General features: G+C 52.6%; 1 protein-coding gene across 3 annotated transcripts in view; it reads left to right on the forward strand.

Annotated features, from left to right (window-relative positions):
• The window catches only part of MIDEAS (mitotic deacetylase associated SANT domain protein), a 59778-nt gene extending 37551 nt beyond the window's left edge, over positions 1-22227 (forward strand). For 2 of the 3 annotated variants that reach the window (XM_040641671.1, XM_040641669.1), the window contains exons 2-13: positions 3064-4760; positions 6142-6441; positions 11614-11959; positions 13934-14000; positions 14490-14632; positions 14737-14840; positions 15367-15442; positions 16108-16196; positions 18544-18693; positions 19850-20062; positions 21153-21349; positions 21732-22227. In XM_040641671.1, coding sequence (XP_040497605.1) covers positions 3297-4760; positions 6142-6441; positions 11614-11959; positions 13934-14000; positions 14490-14632; positions 14737-14840; positions 15367-15442; positions 16108-16196; positions 18544-18693; positions 19850-20062; positions 21153-21349; positions 21732-21912 — 3330 coding nt within the window. In that variant the 5' untranslated portion in view covers positions 3064-3296 and the 3' untranslated portion in view covers positions 21913-22227. The remainder of the gene's footprint in view (positions 1-3063; positions 4761-6141; positions 6442-11613; positions 11960-13933; positions 14001-14489; positions 14633-14736; positions 14841-15366; positions 15443-16107; positions 16197-18543; positions 18694-19849; positions 20063-21152; positions 21350-21731) is intronic. The other variant, XM_040641672.1, reaches the window with a different exon arrangement.
• The last annotated feature ends 7 nt before the right edge of the window (positions 22228-22234 follow it).

Genomic DNA, 22234 nt, shown 5'->3' on the forward strand with positions numbered 1-22234 from the left:
TGTTTGCGCAGGGGTGAGGAGCCTCTCAGGGAGGAGGGATATCTGTGTCCAGAAATCCTTGCTCTGAGATGGTGGGGAGAATATAAAAGGGGGGATGCAGAGAGGGACCTGGTGTCTTTGTGGCATGTCGTAGGGACAAGGAAGAAGAGCTTGGTCTTGGAGGCAGACAGACCTGGGTTCAAGTCCTGGCCCTGCAACATAATTACTGTGTGACCGTTGTCAGGTTACTTAGCCCCTCGGATCCTCAACTAGCTCATCTGTAAAATGGAGGTTAAAATAGCAATGCTTCATACTGCCTTATAATGCTGTTGTGGAAACTAAACCTATGCAAAGCACTTAGGAAAGGCCTGGCACAGGTGCCTTCTTCTCCTGCCACCGCAGCCGCCGCCGCCACCACTGCCGCCACCACCACCACCACCACCACCGCTCCTTGGAGTCGTTCTGCCTTGGCGTGGCCCCTCCCCTCCTACCTCTAGGGTTCCCAGGCATCTTTCACTCTTCTCATTCCCCTCAGATCATGACCTTTCTTCTCTGAAGGTCCCAGGTCCGGGTGTCTGTGCTCGGGGCACTCTTAGCCTTGCCAGTGGGGGTGACAGGAAGGCCTCTGCAGAAGCTTCTGGGGTGATTCAGCCTCCCCAGAATCGGCCCCCTTGGTTTCTTCTGAGCAAGTTCCCAGCGCAGCTTTGGAAACCTCCTGTGGGATCCTGAGTGCTGGTCCTTCTTGACACGCAGGGCGGAGGATGGGAGGCTGACCAGCCTGACCAAGCGGCTGCTGGTGAGCCAGCGTGGGGCCCAGGGCCCCAGGTCGGCACAGCCCTGCCCCAAGCTGCATTCGCAGACTCCGCCTCCATCTCACTCAGCCCAACCTGCAGAACTCACTCTCCCTGGGCTCCAGGTGGCCATCCCCCAAGCCTGGTGCCTGTGTACCCTCCACTAGGTGCACGCTTCCCACGTGCACACGAGCTCCTCTGCCACGTGGGCCTCCCCTTCCTCCAGGCCCCAGCCCGTGAGCCGGGGCTGTGGCTCAAAGGCAACAAGGCTGTAATCGGGGCAGGGTGGCAGCCTGTCAGGGCAGGAGAAGCACTGGTGCCTGGGAGCACCTGAGGGGCTCTGGGGGGGGCCCCCCTGGAGGCACGTGGACCGGCCAGCTCCCCCTTGGCGCCTCCCCCGCCCCTAGGGCACATTCTTCCTTCCTCTGTTTTGCTCCTGCAGGCGCAGGCTTCTCATTTGCGCACGCGGATTGGAGAGGCAGAGCCTGGCTCCTGTAGCCGGGGCAGTCCCAGCCCGCAGCTTCACCCTAGCGCCCAGGGTTATTTTCATGGGGGGAGGGGGCTGGCTTTGGGGTCTGTGCTCCGAATCGGGCTGGCTGTCAGGGAATGAGAGTTTAAAGGCAAGAGAAAGAGGTTTGTTCTAAAGGTGGTTTCTGTGGCCCTCCGCACTCCTTGCTTGTCCAAACTGTCCCCCCGCTGCCAGGGCCAGGGTGACTTGGATGTCCATCTAGTCTTTCCCTCCCTCCCCCGTCTTCCATAAGTGAAGACAAAGGGGGTGCTAGCGGGAAGCGCTGTCTGCTTACTTCAGGGCCCGGAGCTGAGGAAGGAAATGGAGGAGGAAGTCCCTCCCCTTCTGGGTGCTGGTGAAAGTGAAAGGCAGGTGGAGGGGGGGCTGGAGTGAGTCACTGCAGCTCCGGGAGGGGAAGGGCTGGCGAGCTGCGGAAGCCTGTGAGCGGGTGATAGGGGCCTCGCACGAGAGCACCGAGAGCCGGCCTTCACCACCCAGCCCCAGCCCTCCTTGGCTGGGCTGGTTTCCCGGCAACTCCTGGGACTACTAAGTAGGACCTGGAGCTTCTAGGGTCTGAGGTCTGGGGTTGGTCTGGACCTGCGGATTTATTCCCCCGGGCTTCCTGAGCTCCCCTCCCCTCTCTCCCCTTCCCTCCTGGCCTGACTGGCTCAGGTCCAGAATTTTGGCAGCATTGGGAAGAGGTAGGCCTTGTAGCTCCCACCCTCACCAACTTCCCGGGGAGGGGGAAAAAAAACAACCCTCTCTGAAGAAAGAGTCTTTGAAAATACATGCAAGGTATACATGTAGGTAATAAAAATACATGTAAGTTATAAAATACTGGGCTTGATTTTGAAAGTCCTGCAGCAGGATAAATAGAGCAACCTGTTTTGGGGTGGTATATATATATATATATATATATATCCCACACACACACACACACATATATATAATCAAGTTAGAAAATAAACACAGACACTATGAACCCTTTAAGTCACACCATGTCACAGAAGAACATTTCAGACCTAAGTTCTAGCAGTCTGCACCCCTCAGTATTGTAGTTGTACCAGTCCTTTGCTCAGCAAACCAGGAGCTCTTTGGCAGTGGAGGCTGGGAGGTGAGGATTGCTGACCAGGTACCAGGCTGGATACCGCCTCCAGCCAGCTAGGGCTGCAGAACAGGTTCTGTGCTGGTTTGGGGAAGATTCTGGCAGCCACAGTCCCACCCAGCCGCTCCTCCCAGGGGTGGGGCTAGAACTGCACAAACCCTTGTAGGGCCTCACCTACATGCCTCAGTGCAAAGGACTCTGCAAGGACCTGGTGGGCTCCCCACCCTGGAGCCTCATAGTTAGGAATGACCCCTGTTGTCTCCACTTCCTGCGTCTGGGATACGTTTGGAGCGTCAGAGGAGGTGCTGTCTGGAGAAAACTTCTTTTGGGTCTGGTGGGGAGGCTACTGCGTGGACTGATGTACTCAGCCCATGGGCAGCCAGACCTGGCCTCAGAGAAGGTCTTTGTTGCCCCTTTTCCCATCTTGGCTGCAGGAACTCAGACTGGATCTCAGCCCCACTTGTTCCCTGGCAAGTGCCTGTGTGCACACCCAAATGCTGCAGGGTGAGGTGGTGGGACAAGGAGAGTCACCAAGTGCTGCCTTCTGGTCGTTTCCCCGAGGCCCTGACTCCTGCCTCACCAGGGCTGCTCTGTGAACGTGGGCCCCTCCCTCACACTTGTGCTGACATCTGGGGCATCCTGGGAGGCTGTGACTGATGCTGTCGCTTTTCTGTCTGCAGGCTCCGGGGTCCTGTGGACCATCATGAACTGGGAAAAGTAGACGAGCCCAAGAACCTCTCCAGGAAGAGCAAGGAAGAGCCGAGCGTTCTTTCTCCCTGTGCCTGACCTCATCCCCCCCTGCTCTGCCCCCACTGGCTCCTGGACAAGAGCTGGGCTTCCAGCAGGACCTTCCCACAGGGGATGGGCAACTGGTGAAGTAGGGCTCACTGCCAGGGCCCCAGTTGGCCACACCATGAACCTCCAGGCCCAGCCCAAGGCTCAGAACAAGCGGAAGCGTTGCCTCTTTGGGGACCAGGAACCAGCTCCCAAGGAGCAGCCCCCAGCCCTGCAGGCCCCACAGCAGCCCCCTGCCCCTCCACAGTCCACCAGAGTGAAGGAGGAGCCTTACTTTGGGCACGAGGGTCCAGCAGGGGCCGCCCCCGTCTCCCAGCCTGTGGAGCTGCCCCCTCCCAACAGCCTGGCCCTGCTGAACTCCGTGGTGTACGGTTCCGAGCGGACCACGGCGGCCATGTTGTCCCAGCAGGTGGGCTCCGTCAAGTGGCCCAACTCGGTGATGGCTCCAGGGCGGGGCCCTGAGCGCGGAGGCGGTGGGGGCGTCAGTGACAGCGGCTGGCAGCAGCAGCCGGGCCAGCCTCCACCCCACACCACGTGGAACCGCCACAGCCTGCCCCTCTACAGTGGACCCAAGGGGAGCCCTCATCCCGCCATGGGGGTCTCCACCTACTACAACCACCCCGAGGCGCTGAAGCGGGAGAAAGGTGGGGGGCCGCAGCTGGACCGCTATGGAAACGCCGTGCGGCCAATGATGCCACAGAAGGTGCAGCTGGAGGTGGGGCGGCCCCAGACGCCCCTGAACTCTTTCCATGTGGCCAAGAAGCCCCCAAACCAGACACTGCCCCTGCAGCCCTTCCAGCTGGCGTTCGGCCACCAGGTGAACCGGCAGGTCTTCCGGCAGGGCCCCCCGCCCCCCAACCCGGTTGCGGCTTTCCCGCCGCAGAAGCAGCCGCAGCAGCAGCAACAGCAGCAGCAGCAACAGGCCCTCCCGCAGATGCCGCTCTTTGAGAACTTCTATCCCATGCAGCAGCCACCGTCTCAGCAGCCCCAGGACTTCGGCCTGCCGCCGGCCGGGCCCCTGGGGCATTCCCACCTGGCTCACCACAGCATGGCGCCCTACCCCTTTCCCCCCAACCCTGATATGAACCCAGAACTGCGCAAGGCCCTCCTGCAGGAGTCAGCCCCACAGCCTGTGCTACCTCAGTCCCAGATCGCCTTCCCCCGCCGCTCCCGCCGCCTCTCGAAGGAGGGTGTCCTGCCTTCTGCCCCCCTGGATGTGGCCGGCACCCAACCTGGCCAGGAGCCCACCAGCAACCTGTTCCTACATCACTGGCCCCCACAGCAGCCGCCGCCCGGCCCCCTGGGGCAGCCCCATCCCGAAGCCCTGGGATTCCCGCTGGAGCTCAGGGAGTCGCAGTTGCTGTCTGATGGGGAGAGACTGGCACCCAACGGTCGGGAGCGGGAGGCTCCCACGATGGGCAACGAGGAGGGCGTGCGGGCAGTGGGCACAGGGGACTGTGGGCAGGTGCTACGGGGTGGGGTGATCCAGAGCACTCGACGGAGGCGCCGGGCATCCCAGGAGGCCAATTTGCTGACCCTGGCCCAGAAGGCAGTGGAGCTGGCCTCACTGCAGAACGCAAAGGTGAGAGTGGCACGGGATGGAGGCCTGGCCTGGCAGAGGGCAGGGTGAGCCGTGTCTGCGGCCAAGGGAGAGCAAGGGATCACAAGTCCACAGGGCAGTTTTCTCACTTGATTGAAGGAAACTGAAAGCACCCACAGGCTTCAGGGAGTTCTGAACTCCCTGTGGGCAAAGAATTTCTCCGTAGGTACATTCGTCCCTGAAGGAAGGATAAAGTTTGTACACATAGGTTTGCGGGCAGGAAGGTGCCGTACACCGTTGTGGGTTGGCTTCTTCATTTGGCACATGAAGGATTGGGAGTAGGGGCACGTGAAGCATTGCCAGATCCGGTATACTAAAACAAGAAGGTGGCAGTGGTTACACAGGTGATTACCCTTGCCAAAGTGCTTCGAACTAATTAAGCATTGGTGCATTTTGTTGTATGTAAATTTTGCAGCAATCAAGTTGATTTAAAAGAAATGACAGTAACGGGCGCCTGGGTGGCTCAGTCGTTAAGCGTCTGCCTTTGGCTCAGGGCGTGATCCCGGTGTTCTGGGATCAAGCCCCACATCAGGCTTCTCCGCTGGGAGCCTGCTTCTTCCTCTCCCACTCCCCCTGCTTGTGTTCCCTCTCTCGCTGGCTGTCTCTCTGTCAAATAAATAAAATCTTAAAAAAAAAAAAAGAAAGAAATGACAATAACAGTGGGGAAGAAGAATGAACAGAATCTGGGTACCTCTCTTGTACTTGCAGTTTCTTATACACAAATGATTGGTTACGAAACCCTATGACAGGGATGCTGCCATTATCCCATTTTATTGCTAAAGAAGCTGAGGCCCAAGGAGTATTTCCCAAGGTCACAAAGCTAAGATAAAAGTCTGGTATTTGGCTCCAAAGCAAGTGTTTGCACCTTCCCTCCCTAGGAGTTTCAACCCCACCCCCCACACCCCCTCCCCCCACGCCAATGGGCCAGGCTGATCTTGTCAGAGTCTGTAGAATTTGACTTCCCTCCAGCCAGTTGCCAACGGGGAAAAGGTACAAAGACCACCATTACCTGGCAACAGGTTCCTTGCTTACTTTCTTTTGCAGGGATATGTTTTGAATTTAGATACTATTTCACGTGCCATGCACTGTGCAGGCCAAACAAAACACATCTGTAAGCCACCTGTGGCCCAGGATGGCTATCTGGGGACCCCTGTGCCAGGCCAGCATCGGAAGCCCTGGCAGAAGGGAGTTTATGGAGAGTATTTGGGAGTGTGGTGAGAGAAAAGGTATTCAGGGAAAAACCATTGGGAACCATCGTGGGTGTTTGAGTTCCCGAATCAAACATGACTAGGGGTCTTGGACTTACCAGGACTTATCTTCTAAACCTTACCTTACTTCTGTTCCCCCTCCCTCTCTTCTCCAGGATGCCAGTGGCTCCGAGGAGAAGCGGAAAAGTGTGTTGGCTTCAACTACCAAGTGTGGGGTGGAGTTTTCTGAGCCTTCCTTAGCTGCCAAGCGAGCACGGGAGGACAGCGGGATGGTACCCCTCATCATCCCAGTGTCTGTGCCTGTGCGGACTGTGGACCCAACTGAGGCGGCCCAAGCTGGAGGTGTTGACGAGGACGGGAAGGGTCCTGAACAGAACCCCACTGAACACAAGCCGTCTGTCATCGTCACCCGCAGGCGGTCCACCCGTATCCCTGGGACTGATGCCCCAGCTCAGGTATGAGAGGCTCCCCATGCAAACACCCCTTGAACCTGTGTGCTCCTGGGGGCCTAGTACCCTATGGGAAAAAGGAGAACATGGCAATATAGGAGGGATTCAAGCAACCTGTGGAGATACTATTTTCCAAACCAAACTTACGGATAAATGCACTGTGGGAGACAGTGAGATAGTTTTATACTTGAAATTGAGACTGCCTAGGAAAATCTAGGATGTGTGAATCTCTTTCATTTCAGGTCAGCAAATTTTGGCTTCAAATATGGGTCAGGTTTTGTGCGAGGCCCTGGGATGCAGAGATGTTTACTTGTTCTGTCAGACAAACATATATATGTTAAAATCTCTCGCTAAGATTGAGGTTTTATCTATTTCATCTTTTAGTTTTATCAGTATTTGTTTTATATATTTTGATGCTATGTTATTAGTTGCTTATTCATTTAGAAGTGGATTAGACACATCATTATGAAATGTTTCTATTTATCTTTAGTAATCTTTTTGCCTCTCAAAGTCTAGTTTGTGAAACATTTAGTTTTCTTTTGGGTAGTGTTGCAGGGAAGGAGATGGATGAGATGTGTATCTTTTCCATCTTTTTACTTTTAGCCCTTCTGTATCCTTATGCTTAAGGTGTATCTTTCAAGTGGCCTATAATTGGGGTTTGTTATTATCTGTTCAGACAACCTTTGTCTTTTAGAACATTGATATAGTTTCCTTTTAACGTAATTACTAAAATACTTGGGTTTAAATCTGCCTTCTTACTGTTTGCCTCTTATTTAGCCCGTATTGCCTTTTCTGTTCCTTTTCTTTACCCCCTCACCCCCTTTGGATTGATTGGGTTTGTTATTCCATTTTCCCTCTTTATTAGTTTATTAGTTATAAACTTGTTTATTATTCTTATTTACTTAATTATTACTCTTTCATTTATTTATTACTCTTTTAGTAATTATCCAGGCAGCCTTTCTTCCCTGGATTAATGTGAGAGAACTAAAAAGGAATTTGAATGACTACCCTTCTCAGTTCACTGGAGGGTGGCACAAATCTGGTACCATTCTAGATGCACGGGCGAGAAGCTAAGTCATCACATCAGTGAGCGCCTTGTGGCAGTAGGGCTTAATTCTCTGGTTGAAGAGAGCTACTAGAGAGTAAAACACGCATTCTTGGCTTATTGAAATCTAATATAAATTAGTATTTTACCTCTTCCAGAACAATGCAAAGTTCTTACAACACTTTAACTCCACTTTTCACTAGTCTCTCACTTGTAGAATTATTAACACGTATTTTCATTCTCTAAACATTTTAACATCACCAGGATGTTATAACATCATTGTTTTTATGAAGTTTTTTATTTTAATTCCAGTACAGTTAACATCCAGTGTTATTTTAGTTTCAGCAGTACAGTCTTGTGATTCAACAATTCTATACATTCCTCAGTGATAACATTATTGTTTTGTTCAGTTGTCGTTAATTTTAGATTTACTGAAAGACTTAGCATGTTTGTTGCTTTTCATTTCTTCTCATATCTCCAAGCTTCTATCTCAGATCATTTATGTGCTGCTTGAAGAATATCCCTTAGTATTTCCTTTAGTGTGACGCTGTTAATGATGAAATTTATTAGTCTTCGCTTGTCTGAAAATGTTTATTTTTTTAAGATTTATTTGTTAGAGAGAGAGCGCGAGAGAGAAGGAGGATAACTTTGCTGGGTGGAGAATTCTGTGCTGGTAATTATTTTCTCTTAGCACTTAAAGAATATCATTCTGTTGTCTTCAGACTTCCATTGCAGTTACAGTGTTGGGAGATCACCGTAAGCCGTATTGTTGTTTCTTTGAGTATAAGGTGTCTTTTTATCTTGTTGCTTTTAAGTGCCTTTTTTTTTTTTTTTTGGTCATTTGTTTTTAGCAGTTTTGCTGTTATACCTAAATATCGGTTTGCTTTGTATTTATCCTGTTTAGAGTTCACAGTCCTTCTTAAATATTTCTTCTGCCCCATTTCCTCTCTTCTGTCCTTCTGGGACTCCAGTTACACATTGTTAGAGTCTTTCACCATCTCCCCTGTTTTGTCTGTCGTGCACCTTTCTGTATTTTCCACTTTTCTCTTACTCTGGCCTTTCAGTTCACCATTCTCCCTTCAGGTGTATCAAATATATTGTTAAGCCCACTCATCTAGCTCTTATTTTTAGTTCTTTTTTTCTGAATTTCTGAATTTCTGTTTGGTTCATTTTTAGAATTTCTAGTTCTTTGATGAAATTTTCAACCTTTTATTTTATTGCATAATTTAAGCGTGGTTTTCTTAAAGTTTATGTCTGATAGCTCTGTTAGTGGGGTCCCCATGGGTCTCTTTCTGTTATGTTACTTCCTGTTTCTAAGTCACATTTTCTTCTCTTGTATATCTGGTTTTAATTGCATGTCAGACATATATGAAAAATTGTTGAAGTAATTAAAGACTCTGGATGATATACCCTTGTCTTCCAGAGAGGATTTATCTTTGCATCTGACTGGTAGCAAAGGGCATTAGCAATCTGAGTTATTTTAATTAAACAGTGATTGAGATGAGATGATTTTAAGTTGAGCATTATTCTATGTGAGGACTAGTCTATTTCTTTTCTTTTCTTTTTTTTAAGATTTTATTTATTTATTTGACAGAGAGAGAGCCAGCCAGCGAGAGAGGGAACACAAGCAGGGGGAGTGGGAGAGGAAGAAGCAGGCTCCCAGTGGAGGAGCCCGATGCGGGGCTGGATCCCAGGACCCTGGGATCACACCCTGAGCCGAAGGCAGATGCTTAACAACTAGCCACCCAGGCGCCCCAGGACTAGTCTATTTCTGATTCACCTTTATTTTGAGGATTTAGCCCTTTGGAGCCCCAGTCCAAAGCCTGGGGATTTATCAGGCTCTCCTTCCTTGGCAAGGTCTAAAGCCCGATTTTTATTCTGCTAGCTCCTTGGATTTGTTAAAAACTCTATTTAGTTTTCCCAGCGTCCCAGTTACCTCTTCCAGTAATGCAGTCACCTCTAGGGAAGGCGCAGCTCCAGACGCCGCCCTCACCCCTTTCACTTTCCTTCTTTTCCTGTATCTTGGTTCTTCAAGACTTTGCCGACTGATTTACTCTCTGCTACCTTCAGAAATGTGGTTTTTATATAGAATCTGGATTTGTTCGTTGTTCCCAGCTGGAGAGTGGGCCTGCGAGCCTGTCCTCATAACAGAAAGGGGAGCTTTAAGATTATCACGAGCAGCTCAGTCTCTACTCCCTGGGGTCTTATTCTCTGGTTGTGATAGAGGTTGGAGGCTAGAGGCCTCAGCTTGTCCTGAGGATGGCTAGAAGGAGCCGGAGGCACTCCACAGCTCCACATGCCCATTTCATAGATGAGGAAGTAGGTCCAGAAAAGGCGAGAACGTACCTAAGTTCATACAGCCAGGTAATGACAGAGCTCGCCCTGGAATTTGAATCTCTTGAACCCCCACCCGTGGGCACTTTCACTTCACCAGGCTTTAGGAGGAGGTTGTCTTTTTGTTGTTGTTGTTGTTATTTGTTTACTTAGTTATTTATTTTTCTTTGTATTATAGATATTTTCAATCTTGCACAAAAGTATAGAGAGTGGTAAAAGGAACCTCAATATTTAGCCCTCCCCTGGCTTTAACGGTTTTCAAAATACAGACATTCTTTTTTAACTTGATTCTCCACTTCTTCCTGCCACTGGATTTTGTTTTTGAAACAAATCCCAAACACCGTATCATTGCATTCATAAATGCTTAGCTTTGTATCTGAAGTACACTATACATAAGCTTTCTCCCTTCCTCCCTCCCTCCCTGCCTCCCTTCCTCCCTCCCTTCCATATAACCTCAGTACTATTATCACATCTGCAAAACCAATACAAAAAAATATTGTCAAGTATTCAAGTAGTTTAATTCCATTTCCCTTATTACAAAATTACAAATCACTCCAGCTAGCTTAGTTCATGTTAGATTTCTTGTCTAGCAAGTTTGGGGGCCTTTGGCTCGACTGCATTTTTTTTCTGTGTAATCATCTTGTTCCCCTAAGGGAAGAAGAATGAAAAACTTCATTTCTTCCTAGTCTGTAGAAACGAAGAGAGGGCCCAGATGGGTAAAGGACATGGCTAAGACCTCATGGAGAGTCAAGGCCCTCTGCTGAAAGGTGTTGTGGGAGCTGGACCCTGGGAGGAGGACAAAGCCTGCTGTTCCCAGGCCACCTCAGTCAGTGTGGCCAGCCTCACCTGTTGGCCAGCTGTGCACCCAGGGAGATGGTGTAGATGTTGCTCGTCCTCATAGGGTTCCATTCTCTCTGCAGAGGGTAGAGATGGAGCGGAGAAAGGCCTCTAATTCCCTTACAGCCCTACACTCCATTCTGTCTGGAGACCCATGAGGCATACTGAGCAGGGAGAAGTGTAAGCTCGGAGGGCTAACCTTTGACACGTGAGTGGGCTAGTCTGTGGTCATAGGACTGATACCGTGAGGAAAAGCTCTGTGAGGACAGGACTGTCTTGTTCCTTTTGTGGTCCCAGGCCCAGCTCAGGTCTTGCACACAGTAGGCACCTCCATCCAATACACAGCTTGATAGCAGCCAGTATTTGTTGAATAATTACTACTCAGGTACTGTTCTCAGCGATTTCCATGTATTAATTCATTTCGTCCTAATAGCTAACCCATTCGGTAGGTACTTATCATTCCCGTGTTAAACATGATGATGCACAGAGAAGATAAGAAATTTTAGGGGGTAAGTAAAGGAGGTAGATCCCATTCTAAGCAATTCAGCTGCAGAGCCTGGACCCTTAACTACTATAGCTCCCTGTCCAATAGCATACTTCACGTCAGGGGTTGGGAACTAGGGCCTGTGGGCCAAATCCAGACCTAAGAATGGATTTTACATTTTAAAAGGATTATTTGAAAAGGACAGGGAGAAAGGGAAGAAGAAGCATGTGTAATGGAGACACGTGCAGCCCACAAAGCCTAAATTTACTCTCTGGCCCTTTACCGAAACAGTTTGCCGACCCCTAGCCTAGAGGAGACAGTAAAAGGGTTTTTGGACCTGTTCCCTGTCTCAGGCTTGCCTTGGCAGGTGTAGTAGGCAGACTAAGTTCCAAAGGTGAGACTGACAAGTAGTGGTCAAGTCTTCAGTTTTCCCAGCACATAGGAGGCTGAGCCATCTTGGTTCTATTTCCTTCTCCAGGCTGAGGACATGAATGTCAAGTTGGAAGGGGAAACTTCAGTGCGGAAACCAAAGCAGCGGCCACGGCCTGAGCCTCTGATCATCCCCACCAAGGCGGGCACTTTCATTGCCCCGCCCGTCTACTCCAACATCACCCCATACCAGAGCCACCTACGCTCTCCAGTCCGCCTAGCCGACCACCCCTCTGAGCGGAGCTTTGAGCTACCCCCCTACACACCTCCCCCCATCCTCAGCCCTGTGCGGGAAGGCTCCGGCCTCTATTTCAATGCCATCATGTCAACCAGCAGCATCCCAGCCCCTCCTCCCATCACGCCAAAGAGTGCCCATCGCACCCTGCTCCGGTCTAGTGAGTGACTCACCCTCAGGGGCCATGGGGGCAGGGAATGTGGGGAGGGAGGGCAGTGGGCAGGGATGAGACTCCACTTATAAGGCTGCCAGAGATTGGGCTAAAACACTGTGGGCAAAGGGGCTCCACTCTCTTCTCTGAGAGAGAAGAGGAGATTGTCCTGGTTCAAGAACAGGCAGGGGTGTGGGAGGGGGGTATGAGCCCAACTGCTCGGGTTCAATCCCAATTCTACCATTTACTATTACTCGTGCAAGTCATTTAAACCCTCTCGGCTTCAGTTTCTTTAGTATTTAATTGAAGGTATTAGTAGTATTTGGTTGATGATGAAATTGCCAATTTCAACTATTTTTGGATCCACAAACCTAGCCGTTTCCTAGGGTTCAACCTACTAGCCACCTCACAGGGTTGTGGTGAGGTTCAGATTCTTAACAAACGTAAAGCACTTAACATCATGCCCGGAGCATCATGTTTGCTCTTATTATGTGGGAGATCCTGTCTCCTGGGTCTCTTGAACAGTTGTTTTGGCCAAGAGCAGACATTTTGGCTGGCCTGGCCGGTGAATTGTTGAAAAATGTTGCCCACTCCACAAAAGGATCTGTTTCCTCTGGAAAATGGGACAATCCTATCTCTTATTGGAGTGGAAGATTCAGTGGGAGTAAACACTATCAGAGGTAGAAGGGCGAGGCTGCGCCGTCACCAGATTAAACTCTGACCCTGACCTCCCTTGGCCTAGCTCTCTGGTGCCCCCTAGTGTCTGTAGGTGAGAAATGGCTCACCCTGGGCTGGCTGACTCTGCCCTCCCACGTACCCTCCAAGCTCCGAAGCTTCTCTCCCTGCCTGGGTTGTGCAGGAAGAAGTCACTGTAGAGACCAGACTGGCAGCAAAGGGAGGCCTCCCGCTCACCCATGAGCATTTACCAAGTACTTGGGTGTAAAGCATTGAACTGGGCCTGGTGAAGGCTCCAGCAGTGCAAGGGACAGCATGGTCTGTTCTAAAGAGAGTACAGGGTCACTAGGGAGTTGACATGGGAACCTGGGAGACAGAAGAGCAGAGGTTGTGAGCAGAGTGGGATCAGCAGCCATCGAGTGAAGCTGACCCCAACCTCCAAAGCCTTCAGAGGCTCCTAGCCTGGGGTGGGAAGAAAGCATGCAAGAGAGGGTGGGGCTAGAGCTGAGCTTGAACTAGGAAGGGGGCGGGGAGGGCCCCCTAGGCTGAGGCAACGAGTGGTACAAAGGCCTGGAGGTGGGACGTGCAGGAAGAGTGATGAGCCGTGAGTAAGCAGTCTGCTGGGATCTGGGGTCCGGGCAAGGGGGTAGTGGGAGGCATAGATGGAAGGTGGACTGCATGAGCCAGCTGAGCCGAGGAGTTCAGCTTTTATCTCAGGCTGCGGAGGGGAGGCAGGCAAGGGTTTGGTTTTGGAGCCAGGTAGTGTCTGGACCGTGGAGCAATAAGCTTAGCTCGGGAGAAACTGAGGCAGAGAATTCAGCATGGCAGTGAGAAGAGAAGTATGAAACGGGGATCCCCTTCACCAGCTCGCTAGTGTGCCCAAAGTTGCAGCCTCTTGACTAGAGCAAGCACAGTTAGATGTTGGAGTTCATTCTGTAGTGTGGGAGCTCCAGGGCCAGGGACCCAGCTTTGGGTAGCAGTAGTAGTAATAATAATAATAGCTAATATTTATTGAGGGTGAGGCTCTGCGCGTGATTTCATTCAGTCCTCGCATTAACCCTAGGAGGGGGTAGTAGTAGCCCCTTTTAGCAGGTGTGAAAACAGAAGCACCCCCATGCTTGGCACAGTCACAGTTAGTCGTCACAGTTGCAGGCTGAGGAGCCAGGATTCGGGGTGCCTGATTTCCAAGTGTGAGTCTCTGTGAGTCACTGCCATGACTCTTTGCAAACACAGCAGCCACGTACGGGGCGGGGGGGGGGTCTTGCTGAAGGGAGGAGGGTGCCATTCACCATGCCTTTTGTCCCATAGATAGCGCTGAAGTCACCCCACCTGTCCTCTCTGTGATGGGGGAGGCCACCCCAGTGAGCATCGAGCCGTAAGTGCAGCCCTTCCTCTGGCCCATGGCATGAGGGTGGCCGAGTGGGGTCCAGTGCATGCGGGCCCCGTGAGGAAGAGGAGGGTCGTGTGGGGCCCGCAGAGGGCTGAGTGGGCCTCTGAGATTCTGCAGTGGCCTCTGAGCTTTACTGTCCCCACCCTGCTTCTGTGTGAAGGTCACAGGGAAAGGAAAGGACCAGCTCAGTTAAATTTGCCTCAGAAGAGAACTGGAGGATAGTCCAAGAGACTCCTTCCATGTCTGTAAACCTGGAGCTTCTCCCCTTTCCAACGTTTGGGCCTTGTCTTTGTGGCCGTACCAGGAGCCCTCTGCCAGGCTGTCCTCATGAAAGCCAAATGCCCTTACACCCGGCTGAGGCCTGGCTGTGCTCAGCCTCTGCCAGCTACCCCTGCATCTTCTCCCATCCCAGGGAGAAAGATTCCCTGTCGCTGCGAGGTGAGGCCTCACTCCCTGCCCTTTCCACCCCTGCAGACGGATCAATGTGGGCTCCCGGTTCCAAGCGGAGATCCCCTCGATGAGGGATCGCGCTCTGGCAGCTGCAGACCCCCACAAGGCCGACTTGGTATGGCAGCCGTGGGAGGACCTCGAGAGCAGCCGGGAGAAGCAGAGGCAAGGTGAGAGGGGACCGGGGCCAGGAGGTGAAGGTGGGCTGTTGGGCAGGTGGGTGGGCTAGGCCCAGAAAGTGATTTCTTCTCCCTCCTTCCCACGCTTGCTCCAGTGGAAGACCTGTTGACAGCTGCCTGCTCTAGTATTTTCCCTGGAGCTGGCACCAACCAGGAGCTGGCCCTGCACTGTCTGCATGAGTCCAGGGGAGACATCCTGGTGAGACAACGGCCCTGGTGGAGGGAGGGACCCGCAGGAAGGCTGGCCTGGACCCATGTCTGCTGTACAGGAGCCAGGACTGCTAACATGCTGATCTGAGGCAGGCAGGAGGGTCTGACCAGGCTGGGGGTGGTAGGGGCTCCACCCAAGGCAGTCTTAGTTCCAAAGTCCAGACTCGGCTGCACAGGGTCCTCCTGTCCGCCCCAGGCCCTGAGTCTGGGTCAGTGAGTCCCCACCCTCAGAAAGGTTGTCACTGAGGGCTTTCTCCACCTGTGGCCTCCAGTCCTGGGGGCCACATGTTCCCCCTTAAGAGGCCTGTGGCCTGGTTCCTGAGCAGTCCCACCCCCCATGACCTCGCCATCCTGCCAGACCTCTTGTCCCTCAGCAGTTAAGCGGGGGCAGAAATAAAGGCCCACCCTACTACTCAGTGCTGAAGAGGCCTTCTGAGTTTGCCTGGCACCTAGGATGCTCGGCCTACCACTGAGACCCCTGCAGGGCCCTGACCTTTTTCCTCACTCCCCCGCAGGAAACGCTGAATAAGCTGCTGCTGAGGAAGCCGCTGCGGCCCCATAACCACCCCCTGGCAACGTATCACTACACAGGTGGGCCTGGGCCCTGCAGCCTCGGGGGTCTCCAGCATCAGCGGGGCCCAGCTTCGTGCTGGCCGGGGCAGATAAGCCAAGAGCCAGAGTGAAGGCTCTGACACCAAAGCTGGGGTAGTTCTCAAGGGGCTTCCTGTGCCCTGGACGGGAAGGGAGAAAGGTGTGGGCAGGTGGGAGCCCGTGCAGGCAGAAAGGTCCATGGCGAGGTGCAAGGGACAGGAGTCTAGGGAGTGCCATCTAAACTAGCCTCAGGTGCCTGGAACTTAGGTAACCCCTGGAGGGCCATGTCCCATGCTGGGCACTGTGCTTTAAAAGGGACATTGACCGAATGCGTAATCACAGCAGCCACTGCCTTCCATCCCTGTTGGGCGGTCATCCCGTCTGTGCCAGGCAGAGCATCAAGGGTTCCACAGCATTACCTCATGCAGTCTGCACCACGGCTGCTGCGGTAGCTTCTGTCCCGAGCTCCCAGCTCACGAGTGAGGAGAGTGAGGCCCAGAGGCTAGTACGCGGCGCGAGCAGGATGTGGCCCCCGCTCTGAATGCCTGCAGAGTCCACAGAGTCCACGGGCGGATGCGCTCAGGCTTCTCTGCGGCCAGGATCGCCCCCTGCAGTGTGCGCAGCCCCATCCACCTCACTGCCTTGGCTCCCTCTCGACCCCACAGGCTCTGACCAGTGGAAGATGGCGGAGAGGAAGCTGTTCAACAAGGGCATTGCCATCTACAAGAAGGATTTCTTCCTGGTGCAGAAGCTGGTAAGCTGGGGCTCTGTTTTAGGGGCGAGTGAAAGCCAGGAACTGGCTGCATGATGGGGGGCTCCCTCAGCCGGGGGGGGGGCCTGCAGTCCCTTACCAGGCCCTCTGAGAAAGCAGTCAGGTCAATGCCGCTCAGGATCCCCCGAGACACTTTTCCAGGCAAAACAAGGGGAGAAGATTGGGCCTTTCCTCCCCTTGGTTCCAAGCCTTCTTCCCTCAGGTTAGGGGTCTAACTGCTCTGGGACCTCAGAGGGAGGCCTGAGTGGGCAGACCCAGCGAGGTCAGACTGCAGAGTGACTTACCCGAGGGAGAACAGGAAGAGAAGGAGGGCTGCAGGCAGATGTGAGCCATTCCCCAAGGGGCTGGAGTACTTCAAAAGCCACAATCAGTATGTGGAAGAGAGGTCACTGTAAGGATGAGGGGAACTGAGAGCCAACGCCAGCAAGGGACTTTGTAACTGACCCGGGGGCCGCTGCTCCCTTCCTGTCAGACCCGGGACTTCCTTCCAGTAACTCAGCTGACCAAATAGAGGAAGACAAGCCTAGTTTTCCTAGATTGAATTTATCTTGTCCTCTCCCCATGTTCTTCTGGGAGAAGAAGAGTGCTTGGCTAATCCCAGGACTTGCATCTTCCCAGCAGCCCTGCCTCACAAAATCTGAGCCTTGCGGACCGCTGAGGAAAGAGGGTTTCCAAGAATGTGTTCTCTCCTCCGAGAACTGTAGACTGTGCCAGGACAGCTCTGGGGACTGGGCAACGTGCTGATGAACTCTCCTGCAAGGGCCCTGTTGTGAGGACAGTCATTCGCTAGGTTTTAGTAACACTGCGTCCTCAGATTGGGCAATATTTCTGCGAAGTACGTGCCTGTGAAATTCACTGTGGTGCCCCTAACGCCTTAATGAAAAGAGCAGACCATTAGTCCTACAGATGATCAGACAATTGATAGCAAAAGCTAAACAGGATCTAATTAATACACTTGTGACTTGGCCATTCCTGTGAGATTGGCGCACATCTGTTTCCTCCTTGGGCACAGAGGACTGTCACTGACCCCTTGGGCTCTGTGGACAGGACTTCCCAGCTCCCTCTGCAGCCCCACAGTTGGCTGAGCATTCTGGAAGCCTGGGGCAGAAAGGGCAGATGCAGAGCAAACAGCCTCTGTGTGTGGGAAACCAGTCCAGAAATTAAACCCAGCAGCCAGATGGATTTGTGACCTGGGAATGCTAGGATTTCAGAGGCCTGGGAGGCCCGTTGGAAGTCCTCTACACGTGAAGAGACTCGCCTGAGGTCACACAGCCATTTAGTGGCAGAGTTAGGAGTAAGACTTGGGCCTTCTGCTTCCTTTTTAGGTTTTCCAGAGCTTTGTTAGTCTCCCTGGAGTCCCTCTTTGACACAGGACAGTTTAACAGTTCTCTAGCCTCACCTGTCCGATGTTGCTCCCTGGAGAGGAATGACACTGTTGCCTGGATGGGTGAAGAAAGCTTGTGTTGCCAGGTCTGGCTGGCTCTGAACGTGGATGGTGTCCAGACTTTTTCTCCCTGAACTTTTTATTTTGAAAAATTTCAGGGGCGCCTGGGTGGCACAGCGGTTAAGCGTCTGCCTTCGGCTCAGGGCGTGATACCAGCGTTACGGGATCGAGCCCCACATCAGGCTCCTCCGCTATGAGCCTGCTTCTTCCTCTCCCACTCCCCCTGCTTGTGTTCCCTCTCTCGTTGGCTGTCTCTATCTCTGTCAAATAAATAAATAAAATCTTTAAAAAAAAAAAGAAAAAAAAAGAAAATTTTCAAACAGAACAAAATTGAAAAAATAGTACAATGAACACCCACACGCCCCTCATTTACATTTACCAGTTGTTACCGTTTGCCACACTTGCTTTCTCTCTCTCTGTCTGTATATAAATTTATATACACTCTATTTCCTCTCCCTCTGTTTTAACTAATCATTAAAAGTAAGTTACAGACATCATGACACTTGATCCAAATATCACTTAAAAACAAGGATATTCTCTTGCAAAAGCACAATACCTTCATCATACCCAAGAAATTTAAACTGATACAATAATATCCTCTAATATGCAATCCCTATTCAGATCTCCCCCAATGGCTTCATATTGCTTTTAGCTTTTTAGCTTTTTTGGCTTCTTAGCTTTTTTTTTTTTCTTTTTTAATAGTGCTGAAACATCGGTCAGTGTTTTGTTCAGAGTAGGCATTGGAGAAATGGTTGTATTTCCTGGGTTTCTTGGGTTTAGCCTTTGCTGAGGTTGAGTGGGGACATGTGTGGACAGGAAAGGCTGATATCCCCAGGCAGGTGAGCTAAACCGGGAATTCTGACCTCAGTTTTGGCTTCAAACCAGATCCAGACCAAGACCGTGGCCCAGTGCGTGGAATTCTACTACACCTACAAGAAGCAGGTGAAAATTGGCCGCAATGGGACGCTCACCTTCGGGGATGTGGATACGAGTGACGAGAAGTCGGCCCAGGAAGAGGTTGAAGTGGATATTAAGGTGACTCCCTTCCCAGCCTCAGCAGCTTAGAGCCTTGGCTGTGTCTGGGGCCAGGGGTTGAGTTGGGACCCTGAGGCCAGGCCCTCTGGAAGTCCCTGGAGGGTAGAGAGAGGAAGGCGGTGTCCCTGACAGCCCCAAGGAGCTGATGTCCTGGGCACTGGACCTGGACCTTTTAGGTGCCCCTCTCTGTCTGCCAGGGTCATGGTAGTAATAGATTATGTTGAGGCACACCTTGGGGAGTCTTCCCACAGTATGTGCACCAGCGCTGACTTACTGCCCCCTCACAGCAGATCTCTAACACTGCTGCCCAGACTGAAGTCATTCTCGCACGGCCATGAATATGCTCTCTCTGCATCCCTCCCCCACATCACTGTTACTGATTTTGTCACTGTCTGTGCTACTACTTCATATTTTTCTTTAAATCAACTCATTTTTTACTCAGAAGAGAAGCATTACATCACAATCGTAAATAGAAAACCAGTATTGTTTGCCATAGAAGGTACTAGTAAAAATAAATAATGAAAATCAAACAATGTTACTAAATTCGAGGTAGATACTCTTACCTGCCAAGGCCCTGAGTCTCGGGCCTGATCTCTGTTTAATTAAATCTGGAAAAGTATAAAAGATACATTAAGATCCAACTCGAAACTTTGTCCTTGACATCATCATTGAAAAGGGACTGTTACTTAATTCTCTGTCCATGTATCCACCTAACGTCATCTTGGGGTTCGAAGTCCACACTTGCTGCCGTGCTGCGCTAAGCAGGGAGTGGTTTGGTCCCCGTTGTGCAGATGGGAAGTGGGCACAGGTCCCGAAAGCATTACAGAGCTGGTTCAGAATTGCAGAATTGCTGCCTGGCCCCACCAGACCACCTTGCTGAAGGATGTGTCTCTTGGACTGGCATGCTCCCTCCCTGCCCCCAACTCAGTCTCAAGTGCTCCGTCTCTTCCTGAGGGCTTCCAAGAGTCCATCTTCTTTCCTAGGCAGACTAGCAGGGGATGATACAGAGTTGTAGCACGGGAGGCCGCGCTGGGCCGGGCCGGGCCAGGCAAGCAGGACGAGCAGGGGCTAGTGGCCCGTGGCTCGGTCAGAATCAGGGCGGTACGGCTGTGAAACCGAGCTCCAGGCTCACTGCCCTTGTTCTTGTCCCCTGTAGACTTCGCAGAAGTTCCCTAGGGTGCCTCCTCCCAGAAGAGAGTCTCCAGGTGAAGAGAGGCTGGAGCCCAAGAGGGAAGTAAAGGAGGCCAGGAAGGAGGGGGAGGAGGAGGTGCCAGAGATGCAGGAGAAGGGAGAGCAGGAAGAGGGGCGAGAGCGAAGCCGGAGGGCGGCGGCTGTCAAAGCCACACAGACACTACAGGCCAATGAGTCGGTAAGTGTGACCTCCACTGGGGGAGTCCAGGGCCAGGAGGAGGGCTGGAGCTGGGCCCGGGGATGCGGGAGGGAAGGGGGGCAGGACAGGAACATGGTGATGATGGGGATCATTGTCCCAGCTGGAAGTGTACTAAGTACATTATGCTTTTAACTCGTTTAATCCTCATAACCCTGGGTGGTAGGTACTGTCATTATTCCCATGTTTCAGATGAGGAAATCGAGGCCCCTAGGTAAGACAACTAGTAAGCAGCCTGACTCCAAAGTCTGCTGTTAAATTTTATACTACAATGATTCTGGATCTGAGACTCAAGAAGAAGGCTTTGTGAAGACCTCAAAGGCGTGTGGGACGTTGGGCAAGCATTTATGAGTTGTAGGTCAGGCAGGTTCCCCCTAAGAGAGCTGTGTCCCCACACAGCCCCCCGCCGTGCTCTGTGTACAAGCTTCGTCAAGTTCTGCTGACTTTTGTGAGTACTTCCCTGTGAGGGTCTCCCCGTGCACATGCTTACGACTTCTGTCGGCCATCTGAGGCTCCCCTAACCCAGGCCCATGACTCCTATATCCTGAGCAGCACCTCTCCAGCTCTGCGCCGGGGTCCTCTACTCTCGGTCGTCTGCTTGGCATTTCCCCTGGTGGCTCATGTTGTCTGTCCCTTTCGCTAGACTGTGAGCTCTCTGAGAGCAGGGTTCCTGTCTGTCACCTCTGTATCCCCAGCATCTGGCACAGTCACATGGACTTGAATCTCATTTCTGGAACTAAGGCATGAATGAATGGCTAAATGACTGAAAACATGCAAACATCGTTCATTGAGACACTTAGGGCCCCTGTCAGATAGATGCATGGAGAAGTTCTGTGGCAGCTAGGGCTGTCCCACAGAATGACTGTACCAACAGCTTTGTAAAGATAGAGTTGGCCAAAGACCAGAATGGGCTGCCAAAAAGTGGTGAGTCTCTTGTCACTGAAAGGATTCAAGTGGATTCTAGGGGACCATTTGGCAGGAGTGTAGACCTTTAAGAGCCCTCTGTAGACACCAGCATTCAGGAACCTCTCCTTCCCAGATCTCTCACCTCTCCTTGTCTGATCCTCTCCAGGCCAATGACATCCTCATCCTCCGAAGCCATGAATCAAATGCCCCTGGGTCAGCTGGCGGCCAAGCCTCGGAGAAGCCAAGGGAGGGGGCAGGGAAGTCACGGCGGGCACTACCTTTTTCAGAGAAGAAGAAAAAACCAGAGACATTTAATAAGACCCAAAATCAGGAGAACACTTTCCCTTGTAAAAAGTGTGGCAGGTAAGATGGTAGGCCCTGCCTCCACTGGGACCTAGCAGGGTGGCCACGGCTGGGGGGCAGGGAAATGTGCTTTCTGAGGGAGAGTGGAGAGGTACTTGGAGCTTTTATCTTGTCTTCTGATTGGCAACCAGGGTTTCTAGGGCAGTGATGTCACTTGGCGGCTCTGAGAAGGGGGACGATGGTGCTGAACCCATCCGTTCCCTAGGAGGAGGGTGGGGGTGGGCCGTGTGGCCGGAGCCTGTCAGGCAGGGCCGGGGCGCCCAGGCCGGGTGCACACTCGCACACTGCACAAACAGGCGTGCACGAGAGCGCTCTCTAGCCCAGTCGTGCCAGGGTGGGTGGGGACGGCCCTCTGATTTGAGCCCCTCCTGCCCTGCTACAGGGTGTTTTATAAGGTGAAGAGCCGCAGCGCCCACATGAAGAGCCACGCAGAACAGGAGAAGAAGGCTGCCGCTCTGAGGCAGAAGGAGAAGGAGGCGGCGGCCGCCGCGGCCACTGCGGCCGCCGCCTCTCCGCACCAGGCGGCCCTGCGCGAGGAGAGCGGCGCGGGGGAGAGGGGCTGACGGCCCTGTCCCCGGACTCCCGGCCCTCCCGGCCCCCGCCTGCCCCAGCTCTTGCCCGCACGCTGGGACCGCCAGAGGGAGAGAGGAGCGATCACGTGGACTTCCCTCCGAAAAACGAGACGATAAAATAAACGGCTCTTTTATTTATCAAAGGCCCCGGAGCAGCCTTCAGGGCTGCAGGATCCAGTTCTCTTGCGTTCGGTGTGGGAAGTCGTCCTTACGCTTTCCTGGAACCGTGGAGGGCCTTCCGCGCCGCCCACGCCGGGACCTCTGCCGCGCAGCCTCTTCCGTTCGTCGTCGTCGTCGTCCCCCCCCCCCCCCC

The sequence above is a fragment of the Ursus maritimus genome, unplaced genomic scaffold (genome assembly GCF_017311325.1).
Source record: "Ursus maritimus isolate PB19 unplaced genomic scaffold, ASM1731132v1 scaffold_25, whole genome shotgun sequence".
Lineage (NCBI taxonomy): Eukaryota > Metazoa > Chordata > Mammalia > Carnivora > Ursidae > Ursus > Ursus maritimus.